The 16,332-nt window shown below is 36.6% G+C and overlaps 1 protein-coding gene across 2 annotated transcripts; it reads right to left on the bottom strand.

Moving 5' to 3' along the window:
- Positions 1–364: 364 nt before the first annotated feature.
- Positions 365–6,653, bottom strand: LOC124158803 (sesquipedalian-1). Of its 2 annotated transcripts, none has more exons than XM_046534124.1 (3): positions 6,087–6,653; positions 5,542–5,730; positions 365–1,906 (listed from the first exon to the last, which is right to left on the bottom strand). In XM_046534124.1, the coding sequence occupies exons 1-3, from the start codon at positions 6,304–6,306 to the stop codon at positions 1,512–1,514; spliced, it is 804 nt and encodes a 267-aa protein (XP_046390080.1). In that variant the 5' UTR covers positions 6,307–6,653; the 3' UTR covers positions 365–1,511. The 2 variants fall into 2 exon arrangements, with proteins under 2 accessions (XP_046390080.1, XP_046390081.1); XM_046534125.1 differs by having other exon boundaries at positions 365–1,888.
- Positions 6,654–16,332: the final 9,679 nt, after the last annotated feature.

Here is a 16,332-nt window from a genome sequence, read left to right as displayed (position 1 = left end):
TCTACAGCCAGATTTGTCTTGCTTTTAAAAGTGATTGTTCTTCATAAAAATCCTAATGAATGGCAAAAAGGCAAACATGATGCCAATTTAAACATCTAATAATCACAAGAGCTGAAGAATTATAGAACATTTTATGATGAGCAGGTAAAATTTTTGAAATTTCATTTTCTAAAATAGTTTGTGATCAATCAATTTTGTTTAAAATATACATTCTGAAAGAATGATCAACCTGAGCATAATTGGAAGACAAACTCAGAAAAAATGACAAGAAGTAAGGTGTGCACACAAGAGAAGAAATAATAAGTTTTGATGCATGGATGAAAACATACTACCATCATCTATAATTTTTAATGCGATGACATCGTAATGTTTATCAATCAAATCCTCTTTATTCATCAATTAGTTATCAACAATACAAAGCAACAAATTACTATAGTATATATCTAGAGTTTTTTAAGCAACAAACATTTAAATATTTCAAAATTATGCCTAATTTTATGAAGCACATGATTAGATTAATAAATTACGTATGAAAATTTTATTCAAAACACCTGTGATTTGAACACTTATGGAATGTGATAAATTGATCAGTTCTTCACTTTTATGTACTCTTTCACCTTTTAAAAATGCTCTAGCTTTTTTGTGTCTACAGCTCCAATTAAAGAGTAGTTAATGAAACCAAGGTAGCTAAGAAAATAAATTAATATTTGATCATAGATTATCTAAATTAACCTTCAACTAAAAGAATCCTAAATCAATAAGGTACAATAACCCAGAGAGATCATCTTCTACAACATCAACCTTGCTTTGCCAGCAATGTACTAGCAATCAAAACCAGAGGAAGTTTAATGATAAACCCTGTGACAGATTATGGCTCAAATTTGTGAGCCAGGAACTTGGAATCATCGTAGACAATCTACTTTCTAATTCCAACATCATTCATTCTCAGCCTGATAAGATCATTCAAAAGATCACATTCACCGATCTAAGGCTACATTATTAAAATGTATAGCCACGGTGGACTAAAGATTATATATCACTTTCAGTAGGCACTGCCGATTTACCACCAGTGTGGTCCTTAAGTGATTTTATTTTGCAGTGTTAGTAACCCTCTATTCTTTGCAACTAAGGCTTCAGGTGTCGTTCATGACAAGCATTTACAATTGCACAGTATCAGATTGGTTGCTGCAATTCTACAAGTCAATTGCCCACCAAGAGGGATATTTGAAACACATACGGAACCCCACTCTCATTAACAAGTTAGGTTTAAGTTAGAAGAGATTCAATCTACCTTTGGCACTATGAGTCGGTATGACAGTTCAGAGGAATCTTTTCTGATCTACAAATTAATCCATCCAAAAAAATCAGTCAGTGCAATGTTAAAAGATGGCGCAGATGTGCTGTACATTGCTTAGATCTCAAATGCTGGGCCTCTAAAGACCCTAAAGAGACCATCACATACTGGTATCAAGTTCACTCATTCATTACATGAGAAAGTTCTACTGTTGCAGCTAGAGAGAAATCAATAAATTTTCGCTATTGGGTGGTGGCTCTTTCGGTTCTGTTTTGCTTGGCTCACTGCTCCTCGCAGACCCTTCCATCGCTTTCCAGGATAACTGATCTTTCAAAATAGACTGTCCATACTCTCTGTGCAGTGATCGAAAATTCCTGGGTCTCATGTGAGCCATCATTCCATTGGCTTCATATGAATTACCCATCCTGTGGGCTTGACTCCTTCCCAAGATGGCTGATGTCCCATCTCCATAGTTACCAGCCTCTACTGGATCCATTGGTTTGTTGAAAGGATTATGTCTGTGTCGTGGTGGGGCTTGAGGTCCACAGGCCGAATTCATATCACTCATATTTGGTACACCCAAGGCATATTGCTCTGTAACAAAAGAAAAATCTGAAATACAACCAGTTAAAAATTACAAAAAAATCTTTTATGACATTACAGGTCAATATGAAGTGAAAAAAACATAGTATATGCCAGTAAAATTTATATCACGCTCTCATTGTGCTAATAACAACTCCAAATTTTATAGAAAATGTGTGTGACACAAAATGATTGAGCCATTGCAACAATGACTGCTGAATAGCACCAGATATTTCCATCTCTCCATTTTAATGCATTCAATACTAACAGCCTTTGTGCATGATTACATGTTGAAATTCTACAAACAAGGAGAGGCCTTGCGCCGCCCTTTTCAATGCTGTATTTATTATGGTATTTGGAATGATGAAGACATCTCTGAAGTGGTAGTGGTTCCATTGAATGGGCCTTAGTTTGGACCTAATAAATTAATTTTCATTCTGTGTTTTTAACAAGCCTTATATGATTCCAATATAGCACACCTCCCTACAGGTGGGTCAGGTGGTGCGGTGGTTAGCGTCGTCAACTTTCAACCAGGGGGCCAGGGATCGTTGCTTCATCACCACAGTATATTTTGTAGTCTTCAGTTTGATCATAAGGCGACGAGTATTTCATTAATTTTAATTGCTGCAAGCATAGGCATGAGAGAATTTTTTAAATCATCATGATGGCGTTTAGGTATTTCACCCTTTCGAGAGGGTGGAGTTCAGTTGGAGCTCCTTAGCATAAGTTGAATTTTGGCAAGGGAAAGGATGGAAATAACATATGATATCCCATGCAGCAGGATTTGGTAAAAACTTATGGTCTCATTTTGTTAAACAATCAACAAAATTTTAAGGTACCACATCCTTGCTTAAACCTGTATCAAATTGTAAAAATTAGAACATGTTGATAAAACACAATGTTTCCTTAATTTTGGATGAGATTCCTCAAGAAGATAGGTTCTTAGTTTCCAAAATGTGTTTCTGTTTCGAACTGAATGAAATTCATTTTCAGAGACAGAATGACTGAAAGAGTCATGACCAAGGGGTTTAGGAGCTGCAGGAATAATTAGCTAGTTATACCATGGTAATAATTCAATAAAGAGAGGCCAATAACTCAGTAAGGAGGAATGTATTCTTTTGGCCAAGAAGCCACACACAGTCGCAGTCATTATTATTCATCAGAGCCTTCAGCCTGTAAATCTTCTAAAGTTACTGTTCAGATAAGAAGATTATTTTCACTCATCAACCATTTGCTATATCAAAATACTACTGTAATGTCAAAAGAAATCATAAAGTGACAGGAACGTGTTTTTCTAAAGAATTATGATGAAGAGTGAAAATGATAGAGGTGAAAGTTTGCATGATTAGTGGATGGTAAATAAATATGTAATACACGAGTTCCACATAGAAGGTACAGAGAAAACGCCAACTCCTATTGTTTTTTACAGCATATCTGAAGTACATCTGAAGAAACAAAAAAATTACTTCCCTGTTGAAGGTCTGTGAAGCTGTAGATTAATCACCAAGCCACAAACAGGTTCAAGTGAAATAGGAAATTCAATATGATAGTATTGGTCATGATCAAGCCATGATAATGATGCTGATTCGTACGTGAATGAATTGATATTTATGTTCACAACTGATGTGTGAAGATTATCTAAGAATATCTTGTATGATGCTAGGCAGGATGTGGTGGAAGTTCGTAATATTATTAAAATGAGACATTGCAATATTTCCGCTCATAGTTTTATTCTTACACAACGCGTTTCGTTGTTACAAACGACATTATACTATAAGTGGAAATATTGAAATGTCTCATTTTAATAAAATTATCTAAGAACTTAGTCGTATCTCATGATTCACTCAGACAAACTTAATTTACTTAATAATCACAATAGGCATATGTTAAATAATGTATCCACTTGTATACTATGGACATGCAAGGCCCAATATATTTGATAACTATCAATTTAATAGCTTTTAAATTATTATATATATGTACTTCATATGAAGTGATAACATGAGAAATAAGAAAAATGAATAACAATTTCTAACTACTGCCCTACTGACCACCGGGAGTGATCGTATAGAAATTGGCCATTTCTAAGAAAAAGCAAACTATAATTTAATTTCACTACGACAAAAGTTTTACTATGGGGTATAGTAACATTTTATTAATTGAATAGGAACAAAATTGGATAGAAAATTTACAGACATGAAGGGTTAATCATTATTCACCCTTCTTTGTTTTAAAGATTTTCCTCATAGAATTGTTCTCCTGTACAGGAATAAAAAAAATCTGTATCTTAAAATCCAACATTTTTACGTAAACTATGTTCCTTTAGCTTTAAAATGAGACCAACAGGCAGTTTCTATCACAATTATTAGCTAAGTTATGATTTATTTTTGTAGAGCATTTATTATGCATTTTTTGTCATGTTTGCAACCCTGCTGTATGAATACCATGTATAGCTGAGGTTTAAAATTTTGTGTATGAGTCCAATTTCACGTGCTTTAACTTCCTACCAAATTTCAAGCAAATCTGAGACGGTCGGGTTGGGAGCTGTGATGATTTGGCATGGAATGACCCTGTAATACTATCAGGGCCATTTATGAGCTGCATGGAAACCAGTCTTTCATTATAAATTTGTGTTTTTTCTCCATGATTATTGTTCATGCCATGACTTTCTTAAGCATGGAGTAGGAAATTCCTGCATTAATGATTTTCGTCTATAATATGCTCTTAATCAGTTTCCCCATCCCCATCTGCACTTAGAAACAGCTCTCGTGATTCCACAAAATACTTTAAAATACATTGATGTGTCATTCACGCTAGCATCATAATGTTACTTAGTTAAATATATGAATGCAAATATATACATATTTTAAGGAAAGCACATTAATTCAGGTGATAAAGGCAATTAGAATATGAAGGTTCAAACTTTAAAGTAATAATAAAATTATAATAGCTTGTTTCTTACATGATACAATTAGAATTTACTGAGAATTCTGAGGCTAATCCCTGAATATAGGTGGTGGCGGAGGGCAATAGAATATGAAAATAATTTGAGGTTCATATGCAGGAGCAGTTCAGAAAAGGAAAGTTCTCGGCAAATAATATACAGTAGATTGTCACTTAATACCCTTGATGAGTTGCTATAGTCATAAGTTTCAATCTAACTATGCACACAATCACTGGGTACACTGGACATATTAATTCCCTTGATTAGAGCTTCATTATTATTGTAAGAAAACTGATTGAGGAGTCTTATACTTATAATTAGAAAGGAAATTAACTTTTACACATAATAAATGATTAGAATATTTAAGCATTTCAAATACTATAAACTGTCACATAAACTGTGCTCAGCCATGTTATTTTTATTGCTACTACACCACATAGTCTTCCATCACGGAAATCAATGTCAGTCAATCATAATTGTAAAGGGAGTAGTCACCATTAATAATAAACAATAAATGAGCCTTATCTCCTAAGATATTTGGCATTTATTTCATAAAGCAAGCCAATAAAGAAAGCTTATTCTCACCAACTTAACATGCAAATGTATATCATGTAAAAAGTGTATAACTTCCTGTAAAGTTACTATGAATAACTTATAGATAAAATAATTTATTCTCTTTGCTCTTTTGCTTGGGCACTATAGAGTATAGACTAAGATGCACCTTCAGCCTCCTCAAGTTGCCGCTGTAAGTCTGCCACCAGAACCTTCAGATAGTCATACGATGCACATGCCAATGCTTTCATCCAGGCTTCCATACTCTCCTGGGATTCCGCGCCCAGAAGGTAACTCCTGTTGCCGGATCCATGGAAGACAATCTTGAAACCATACTGCTCCTCATTTTCGGCTAGTTCTGAAAAAGTAATTATATCTTACATTTACCGAAGTGATGCCACTGCTTCATGAGCCGAAAACCCAAATTATAAGAGAGAAAATTTTTACCACACAACCCAATTAGCGATGGATTGAATTCTCTCCACAAGTGTTTTAAGTCAAATTTTATCATCACAATTAACAATAATAGGAGTAGAATATACACGAAATGAGTATAACGTCATGTCACCAAAATCATGACGCAATAAAAGTAGCACACTCGGCAAAGATAATTCACGTTATAAGATTAGAGTATAAAATTCGAATTGTATCATCGATGAGTTCATAAGAAAGAATTCTGGCTAGTTCATACGATAAGGACAAGAAATACAATACCTATTGTGCAGCCTTCAAGTATTATGAGTCCGACTGGTTCTTTATCACCTCTTTTCTCAAAATAAAAAAGTAAATTTCCTTTGAGGACGAACCATCTTCTTTGATAATACTTGTTTACCTCTCCTCGCTTCACCAGCCAACCTTCACGATCTACAGGAGTGGCTGAAGTCGCGAAAGCGGCAAGGTTCTTTTCATTTATCTTCATGGCTGGATTTACCATGTGAAATGGCACGACATTGCACTCGTATGATACAAGAATCCAGGAAATAACCCTGAAGGGTTTTCACAGCAAAATACACGTGATATGTCAAGCAATTCAGACACTCGTTCCTCTGTAGACGAAAGTTGACTTACACAGCGAAAGTTTGGAAATCAAAACAAACTAATTTCTTTGTGACTATTAGCTTATCTTTTGTAAGCGTTGTGTAATTTGAAAAAGAAGAAAGTGGTTTTTCATTTCATGTATGGAATAAGTCCTGTGTCACTACGAATTTCGAGGTCCTGATTCACTCAACCTTAACCAACTTAAACATACAGAACGCACAGAAATTTCGTTTGTTTTTCAATGAAACCCTGCCATCTCTAGGTCGACTTCCACACCACTAACGGCACTTGAGCCCGCCATTTCTTGTGACTTCAAGAGTTATTTTGCGTGGACCTGACTATTCGAGTAGAAGACAATGAATATTACCTTTCGGAGAAGCTGTTGAGTGCACCATCAAAGTTTTTCCCACCGTGCATATACTCTCTTTAAGTATAGATGTGCACTATTTCCATCTTTATTTGTTCATGATATTTCTTTATGATCACACGCCATATCAATATCTTATGGTCAACACAATTCGTTATTTTCATGATCCATTATTTACCGTTGAACTAGCTTTTTATATATTTTGTGATAATACAATGTATGAAAATCTCATCTATATAATTGCGTACGTGTTTTTTTTCGGTGCGTATGTAAAAAGTCGTTAGTTAGTGAGAGGATACATTTATTCTGTTTTGCAATCCAGATGTGCAATTTTCTTCAATTACGCTACTTTTTACGAAAAAAAATAGTTGAAATGGAAATATTTTAGGAAGCTCCTTTAACTTTTAGAACTTAAATAGGTATTTGGCATTAGAGATAGTTGTATGGGAACTTTCTTGGGATAGGTTTTTCTGCGTGATGGCCGAGTGAGTAAAGCGCCTAGGTACTGCACGAGGGGTCCCAGTTTCTAATCCTGGTGGAGAATTTGTAACTTTCATCTTAAAAAAAAAACCCGAAGTGCGACGTTATCAAAAAATGGAATTCCCCCCATCCTATAGCCCCTACCCTGAATAGGGTAGTTTCCTTCATCAAAGAAAACGAAAGACATTGATTGCGATTCGTTACCCACCATTAGTGTATTCATAATACACAAATTATTTCGTTTTAGAAATACCGGTTTAGACGAATGGCAAGGGTCAAATTTTATCCTCATTTGAAAAAGGCCAGATTGGCGCCCATGCAATTCCACTCCGCATGACGTCACAGGGACCTAGTTTCTACACGAGAGGATAGGAGTTATACATCGTCTGAGGTTACCAATGCATGCATGAGGCACAGAGCTCAGGGAAACATGTATTAATAATCACCTATTAAAACTGGCTAAGTTCGGAAAATTTTCTTCGTTTGATAAGGTATTAATAAACCTTTTTTAAGCCAAGCGCTACCATCCAGCAAGGTACTCAGCTATCCGCTAGCATCCTGCGACGTATCAGCGCTAAGCCTCGCCTCAAGGTCATCTCACCGGGCGGGAGGGGGAACCAGAAATACGACGTGCGGAGATATTTCCCGGCATTCATACTAAGCGTCGCGTTTTCGCGCGCTGGAAAATTTTCACTTTTCATTTAATCGCGAAAAATAGATGTTGTCATTTAAAAATCTAAAAGCGTGAAATACGTACTCCAGGAGTAATAATCTTTCGATTAAAGCAATAAAAAAATAATAGGAAACCACCCTATTGATAAAGTTGATGTATACCTGAAGCGTACTCTAGGGTGAACTCTACCGTTGCTTAATTTGGATGTGGTTTTCGCTGCGTTTAGGTCGTCGATAGAAGCTTTATGATTTGGCAGAAGCAGACAACGTTATTAATTCTCAAAATCAGGCGTTGCAGGACGTACGAGGAATCCTGATACTGCACCAAAAACAGATTTCGATGAAATTGAAACGTTGGAAACCCTTCTGCTGCTCCTTAAATCCTCCATTGACAGCTCTTCCTTGACGTATGCTCACCAACTTTAGGTTGTAATACTAATGATGGTAAACCGCAACGGAATTCAGAAGGTATCTGAATCCCATGGTCATCCTAGGATACATGAAAACGATTGTATAATTTTTTCAAATAGAATAGAGGCCGCAAAGATATCTCTTTTCAGCCGATAATTTTGTTAGAATGATAGACCAATAATTTTTTCTTCAAATTCTGGAATTCATAGCAAGTTTTAGCTTGTCGAAAGCATGACTAATGATTTTTTTCCATTCACTGGCTTGGTTAGAAAGGTAAGCGGTTTAGGTGAATTCTCAGGGTAAAATAGCAAGTTCTCTTTCGTAAACCCATTTTTTATTAAAATATTTTACCTTCATATCGTGTTGGTGTTGAATGTTAGAGGGGATAACGTAATTGGTAGCAATTTTATTTACATCGGCTCTAATGTGTTGATTTTACCCTGTTGGAAGCCCCTCTAAAGAAAGTAAAGAAAGAAAACGGCTTCTATCGGCAGCGAGGAAGCGAGGTGATTTATGTTCTTCTGTTATACTCAATCTCTTAGTGTGACATTAAGGCGTGATACTTTTCTTCTTCCTAGGTAGCGTAAACCTGTCTCTCAATTCAATCATATTCATTTAACGTATGCTTCGCTTTGGTGTGCGTTTACCTGAATGAGCGTAATTTATTGTGTGATAAATAATATTCACAATAAGAGTATTCGGTTGTCACCAATTAGGCTTGTAGTTGTTCTGCTGCAACTTGGATCTGTGCTGCCGTAACTTTGAATACGTTGTGATTCCATGTGTATCATTATGTTCTGATTGGTGTCTTCTAAATATTTTATTAGTTTAAGGAATGGCGGTCTAAAAGTAAGAATGTGCCTTCAAGTCATGACATCTAATGTTAATTCGTGCTACAGGTCTGCCGGTTATGCGCCAGAACTCAGCCCTTTGGATTTTCCAAAATCACGCGCTAGAATTCTTGCCCAGGCCTTCAATGTAAGTGGATCCTAAGATAAAAGAATTCGTGTTGCTATCTTGGCATATCAGAGGACTTGGAGGACTAGTTAAAACCCTATGGCTCGCGAGAATGGAGTCAGGACCAGCTCGATATAGCATGAAGGCGCTTACGAAAGGTAACTAAAAATTGCAAGGTAGAAATTGGTGTTATCTATGTATATATAAACGAGGATGACTATTTTTCTGTTCGCTGTGCATTTCCATACGGCTTCACGGATTGCAACCGAATTTTGTACGTAGGTGTATCTCATGCCCCCAAACCCCGTATTGCATCTTTCGGTTGCGACCGATGTGTCCTTTCCATCGTTTCCGCAGTACCATTTGTTACGTCACATCTTACAACTTCTGCTGTTGGTCATCCTGCTGGGCAGGCACTTCCCTTGACACTCTCAAAGAGAAAAAAGAAAATTCCTAAATGAGCATCAAATCCAAGTTTCTCAAGCATAAAATCTAACTCTCTGGGTACTATCCTTCCCTGGGATCGCCGGGGGGGGGGGGGGGGGCAGCTAGTTTTTTTTTATAAAAATGAAGTTTTTTTTCTTGAGCATTTATGATACTAGTTAAGACAGACTATTCACTCTGTCAGTCTTGGATGGGAGAGATACCGATTTTAGATAAAATTTTACATCGTAGATTTTTTTATTTGAGTGTATTTAGCACGGAAAGCTGGAACCAACGGATTTTTCATATAGTATGTGTATTGAGCCGCTAGAAAAGCTTGAGATAAAGCAATTGGACGCCATCAAGGGTGGACAAAATGTCGAAGTACATACATAGCCGAATTTCGTCTCCTTTCCCCAACTGATAATTCAGACCCGTGCTTGGCCGTAATTATGTCAAAGAGCAGTAGCTGAGAAATTTATTTCCCCTTTCTCTTGCATGTACCTCTCCTCTGCTAAAATATTTTGCCTCTTAATTGAACGAATATTCATCTGTTCAGTGAATATTTATTTATTCCTTCATAAATTATCAATATAAAATTAATTGATAATTATAATTTATGAAGGTATAAAAAGATTATAAAAAGACAACTGTTTAACTTTTATCTAATCGTTATCAGGTTCTCAGTATTTTATTGATATGTTCTGTTTTCGTAAAAATTTATTTTCCCCCGATAATTTCATTTTATTCATCTATCATGCCATCCTAATAATTTTACCGTCTAATCACTGTAGATAAGCCAAATGATGAGCGTCAAAATTAAAAATCGTGTTATAATTTTTTCATGGAATCGCTTAGTCACGGTTGAAGATGTAAAAGGAAATAATGATATATGAAATGTCATGGAAATTAAAAATTAACTCCAATGGTCATCTGGAAATAAATTATTGCATAGGAAAATATATTTCATGGTGATTGCTACTCACCTACACTCTCGCATCACATCAGGGTTTTATTGTGGTCTCAAGCCCTTATGGATATGGAGGCAGAGCTTTCGCACCGTATTTTCAGTTTTTCTTTATTATCGAAAAATTTGCTGTACCTTATTTTGTGCTTACTTTTCACTTCTTTGATGATAACGTTTTCCATCTGTCTATTTTTATTTCTATTTTTTGATGTTCCACGAAATATTCGAAGTATTTATTTATTTTACTATTGACAAAGTAGGCAAGGTGGTTGGTGGTGATAGTTCAGGAAATTCTTTGTGAAAAAATGATTGGATTTTTATGAAAAATGAGCGATACATATAGTCGTTGGATGTTTTACAACCTTATCCACAGAACTTTAATATTTCAAATCACCGATTGAGGAGGATGAAATTCACAATTTTTACTTGTTTGCACCGAAAACGAATTAGTTTCAAAGTAATATTCTCCCTCTGGCATAAAGGCCGGTAAAAAATATATAAGGGAAAAATTAAACTAATGAGCACTTAACGGAATATCAGCTTAACGGCATAAAAGCTTATTAAAGCGGCAATTAAAGCTTAACGGCACGGTTTATAAAAAACATTAACGCGGACTGGACGACATCTGCTATCAGTCTTTTGTAGAACTGACCGCACACACTGTATTGTAATTTATTCGTTTCACAGCTCCCTCGATATCTTTTCCGGAGTTTACCTCTCCATTCCATATCATGTTCATATTATTTTTCCGTGCGCTTTCTTTGTTTTTGTTCACTTTTTTGGAGCTGGACGCTGGACCGGATTTAGGATGTGGATGGCCCGGGGCCCATTTTGGTGGGAGGCCCACCGTTTCTAGGTGTTTTCAATTTGTAGCATGATAATATGCAATGCAAGTAACACAATTTTTTATTAAATTTATTAACAATACATATACGTTTAACTAAAGCATTACAATCCAGGCACCTTCCTTGATTTTCGCGCTGCCAATTCGGCGATGATGCCACGTTGACGACTACATTTAACCAAAATACAACCCTCCTTCACTCCGAATTCCCATCCACGTGATGGTTTTTTCTATTTTTCCTATTTTTAAAATTTACTTCTATATTGGCGAAAGGCTCATACTTATTGGGTGGCCCTGGATTGGTGAGTGGCCAAGGGACCGGGCCCCTCGAGCCTCCCTCTCTGATCCGGCCCTGACTGGACGTCAGATGGTATTAATTAGTGGCGCATTAAAGGCCGCTGTGATTGTTAGATGGAATTGCTACTTATGGCGAATATCTTTGTTTGGCAGATGAGGAAATTCGTAAAATCTTTGTAATAAAGAGAGAGGTAAGGTATTGTTTTGTTCATGGTTGCTCTACGGGGCATGAAGCTTCAAAGAAAAAGACCAAACCTTTTGGAGTGAAGAGTAAAAAAATGTGAATTATGATTCAGTCGTTGGGTACTGGATGTCTTTGCCAGAAACTGGAGAAGGGTAATGAGGGTTTTCGTGTGATATTTTGCTCATGGTTTCACGATATGCAATCCTACGCTATCTAGTGTAATTAACGCTCGCAGCACAGATTTTCGGGTTCTAACATTCATTTGTCTCTGCATTTGATTAATTTACGAAGGAAAACTACAGTATACAGACTGTCCGATTAATTTAGTATTACATTTCCATTCCCATTTCAGGCACTTAAACTGGTGAGATTTGAATTAAATTTGGAGCACACATAACAAAAGGTAATACACTTTATTTACGTGAATCAAAACATTTCATTTGGGTGCGTGTCGTTCGTGTCGTGTTTTTCGATGGTGTCTTACGGCGGAGGCAGTTTAGATCTGGGTACGTCTCCACAAAATAGGCGCCAAACAGAGGTATATAAAGAGGAAAAAATCCTGCATCGACACTTCAGTGACCTGAGGAAGCCAACTGGAAAGTTGGCGAAATATTGTCCAGCAAATAGATCAACGCGGAAGGAAGCCCGGAAGAATCGCCGCCTATTAGGTAGAGTATTCGGACAGCCGAGTTTTCTAAGCCTAGATTTGGAGGGATGAAAAATTCAATCACGATGACCTTACATCGCCAGCGGGTTTTACCACATCTCGGCATTTTTCCTTAAAGAATGCAGTATTCGCGACTTTTATTCTTTCATTTTTTCAATAAATACCGCTGAAAGTTGCCAATGGGAGCCATTAATCTGCCCTTGAAAGGCCGGATCCCCTAGCAGCTCTATTAGTAGTGACTCAATTCAGTGAAATCGATATTCTTATATATAGCAGTCCGCTAGTTAATGAAAATTTCTCTGAATTCATAATTGTCATTTATTTAGCAACACATATTGAATCCTCGGCATTAGAAATGGCACATATTGGGTCCTATGGCTATCCACTGTATCTTTATTGCCGTTTCCTCGCTGTAAGACATGTATGAATCCAAAAGTCGATTGGGAGGTTAACTGAATAGGATTTCTTCCATATAATATTATTGTGTATAATAAACATTGTTTTCCATCTAACACAGCGATTATTTTCGTCTTATCTTCGTTAGCTGTCCGTATTTTTCTTCAGTAGGAAATTAAAATATCTATTGCGGAACTTCATATATATACATATATGTAATCTACCGGCTAGGAGCCTCAGATGTAATGGAGGCGTCGCGCCGCGGCCTGCCTCGGCTAAGGTATCACGGCGAAGTAGTGGGTCTACCATCCATTAATTTCTAATATTCACGTTATTTTTATCCCAAGGTGTCTCAATCCATCAGTCAGGACATCATGTAACAAAACACGGATGAAAAAAAATGTGTATGGCTCTGAATATCCCTTAAATTTTTAGCTAATTTTCCCATTAATTCAAAATCGACCGTACTCAACGTAATTTTTTTTTATTAACGCCACCATTGACGTATGGGAAACTGGAATCTCACTCTAAGTGAGTTAAGCTTCGGTTAACTTTTTCCATTTTTTTCTATAAAAGGGTCTTAAGCGTTTAGCGGTACATAGCTGAATGTCTTGTCAGAAGATTACCAAAGCTCATTACATATGCTATTATGACTGACGTCGTATATAATTATTTCACCGTCGAGCCGAGGTACTACCGTCATGGCCGACCATTGTCCTAGGTTAATTAATAGTTCATGCTTCTACTCGAATAATAAATTTTAATAGATTAATCTTTCATTAAATGCCTTGAACCTTACTTTAGCTTGTATTATTTATTATTTCTCTAGGTTTCAATCGGTGAATTTTCATGTTCAGATTTCTTAAAAGGAATCTTATAAATGCCTCTAATATTTTATATCCATACTCTTTGCTTTAAAAAATTCAGGACATGTAATACTTTAGCCACTTCCTTTTCTTTCTAAGAAAAGATATGAAAATTCAATCGGAGAAAGATGACCCTGAAGAATTAAACTTTATTTTCAGACAAGGGTTTTCCTTCGGATTGATATCGGTTTGGTGTAGTCAATTTTAATGTCTGGTGGACTACCATCATTCGCTTATTTATTCTTATTCCTTCCTCGGAAGTTAGTATCACCTTTTCTTTTTATTTGCTGTTCATATATTTTGAATTCTTCTGTGAAATTTTTGTGCATTGTTTTGGTTTCTTTGTTTTATATTAGGGATGGTCGGATCGGATACATAGGATCCAAATATCCGCGGATGTTGCCCTTCATCAGATACATCGGATCCAAAGTCGCGGAAGACATCGGATCTGGATCCCAAATTTTAAATAATAGCTTCAGTGAATGCAAGGGTTGAAATAGGAATAAGGGTTGAAAGAGTTTCAATTCTCTCTTCTAATGCGCCGTCGCATGCGATTCTTGTCCTACTCATGAACCAGTTTGTTTGAAAGCTCTCGCAGAGGTTACATAGCAGAATTTCAGCCGTGGAAAACAATTGTGTAGAAATAGTTCTATTGAGATAAGGAGAACCAATGTATGCCATGTGCGTGCACTGTGGCGTGAAATTATCGCGAGGAAGTGCTCAATACACCTCACCATACTGAAGCATTTTCGGGTGAAACACAAGTCGGTATTCGATGAGAAAGTGACAAAATTCGGGGGATACGTGCGTGAGGAAAATTTGAATCTAGCCGAAGGCAGTGGGGTAGCCAGAACTTTCGTTAGGGGGTGTCCAAAACCTGGGGGGGGGGGGGGAAATTTTTAAACAACAGGGTTCAAAGTAGAGGTTTTCAAACTAATTTTAACGCCCTTTACAATTGAAAAAACTTCATTTTTCAAAGAAAGAAATCGTATATTGATGATTTTTCAATATTTTGTTTCCTTTTATGAAGGAAAGTAATTGTGTTTTTATATTTCCGGGGTCCGAATCCCCCGGACTTCCCCCTCTCGCTACGCCACTGGTCAGTGGTTTATCTGAAGATTTTTCCTATTTTCATTTCCAAACCCAAGCGTTACAGTTTAGGTCCTGAGCATGTAAAGATGTTTTTAAAAAACAAGTTGAAAGCCCATAAAAATGATTTTTAATTTATTAAAATATATAAATGTGTATGGAAATCTAAAAAGCATTCCTTTGATTGTATGTACCCAGAATAAACTTGAATAATTACTTCGTTTAATAGCAGGAATTTGAAAATGCATGTGGATCCGAAAATATCCCATCCGAAAGATCCGGCTCCGAAAATCAAGGATCCGATCCGATTCCGGATCCGAAAAAAATCATGGATCCGTCCATCCCTAATTTATATAGTTCTCATTTTAATCATGAGTTTCTAAATTCTGAGCATAATTAATTATTTTGAAACTCCTGTTATTTACCTGCAAAATTGTTTTCTTTTTTCTCGTTTCCTCTTTCTATGTCAATGTTTGACTCCGCGGTCGGGACTTATTATGTGGAATGGATGGAATTATATTGCATTTTGTCTTTTGCTTTCCTCCTTTGTGTACTCATCAATGGCCTAGCATCTTACCTTTTCTCTTCAGAATAAACTTGAATAATTACTTCGTTTCGTAATGGATGTATGTGATTGTCAAACAAGTTAATTGTAAGAGAGGACTATCTAGTCCTAAATTCACTTGTGAAATAAAGACGGCATTATTATTATTATTATTATTATTATTCAGCGTCTCTCGTCGTGTACCTTCGGACCAATATGGTTTCTGTCAGCTTCATTGCTTTCTCGCGCGTGCATGTTCACTCCTTGTACTGCAGGTAGGTCTTCGCCCGCATTCCGTCGCCTTAAAGTAGGATTATCCCTTCTCTTTCTTGTCCCTTGCGTGATCTTGCGTGTGTCAGGTAATGTAACACTCATGAAATCTTCCTGCCTATCTAGTTCTTTGGCTCTCTCCCTCATCACAATAGTGATCACCTTTAGTATTTTTGTGCACTTGCTTCTCGATGCTATGCGTGTTCAAACTAATATAGATTCCAGGCTGTGTCAATTATTTAAAAGGAGTGGGATTTCGATTCAGCGAAATCACTATCTGTGCATCGTCCGCTGATGCATTGTGCGTAGAATATCCTAAATTTTTGGTACAAATGAGGTAAACGGGTCTCCTTTTCTTCTTTCTTTTGTCCTGCTCTTTACCAGTCTATTATCCCCGGTTACTGGAAGTATTTATTTTTCCTCGTTTATATCTGAGAGGACAGTATAATTGTCGGCAGCATCAGAGACAGAAACATCTGAGGAAGACT

The sequence above is a fragment of the Ischnura elegans genome, chromosome 5 (assembly GCF_921293095.1).
Source record: "Ischnura elegans chromosome 5, ioIscEleg1.1, whole genome shotgun sequence".
Lineage (NCBI taxonomy): Eukaryota > Metazoa > Arthropoda > Insecta > Odonata > Coenagrionidae > Ischnura > Ischnura elegans.
This window is presented reverse-complemented; position numbering and strand designations above follow the sequence as displayed.

Coding starts and splice junctions, on each gene's coding strand:
- LOC124158803 (XM_046534124.1), bottom strand. CDS start 6,306: ATGGTAAATCCAGCCATGAAGATAAATGAAAAGAACCTTGCCGCTTTC. Junction 5,731..6,086: donor ACTTGAAGGCTGCACAATAG/GTATTGTATTTC, acceptor TTACTTTTTCAG/AACTAGCCGAAAATGAGGAG. Junction 1,907..5,541: donor GCAACTTGAGGAGGCTGAAG/GTGCATCTTAGT, acceptor GTTGTATTTCAG/ATTTTTCTTTTGTTACAGAG.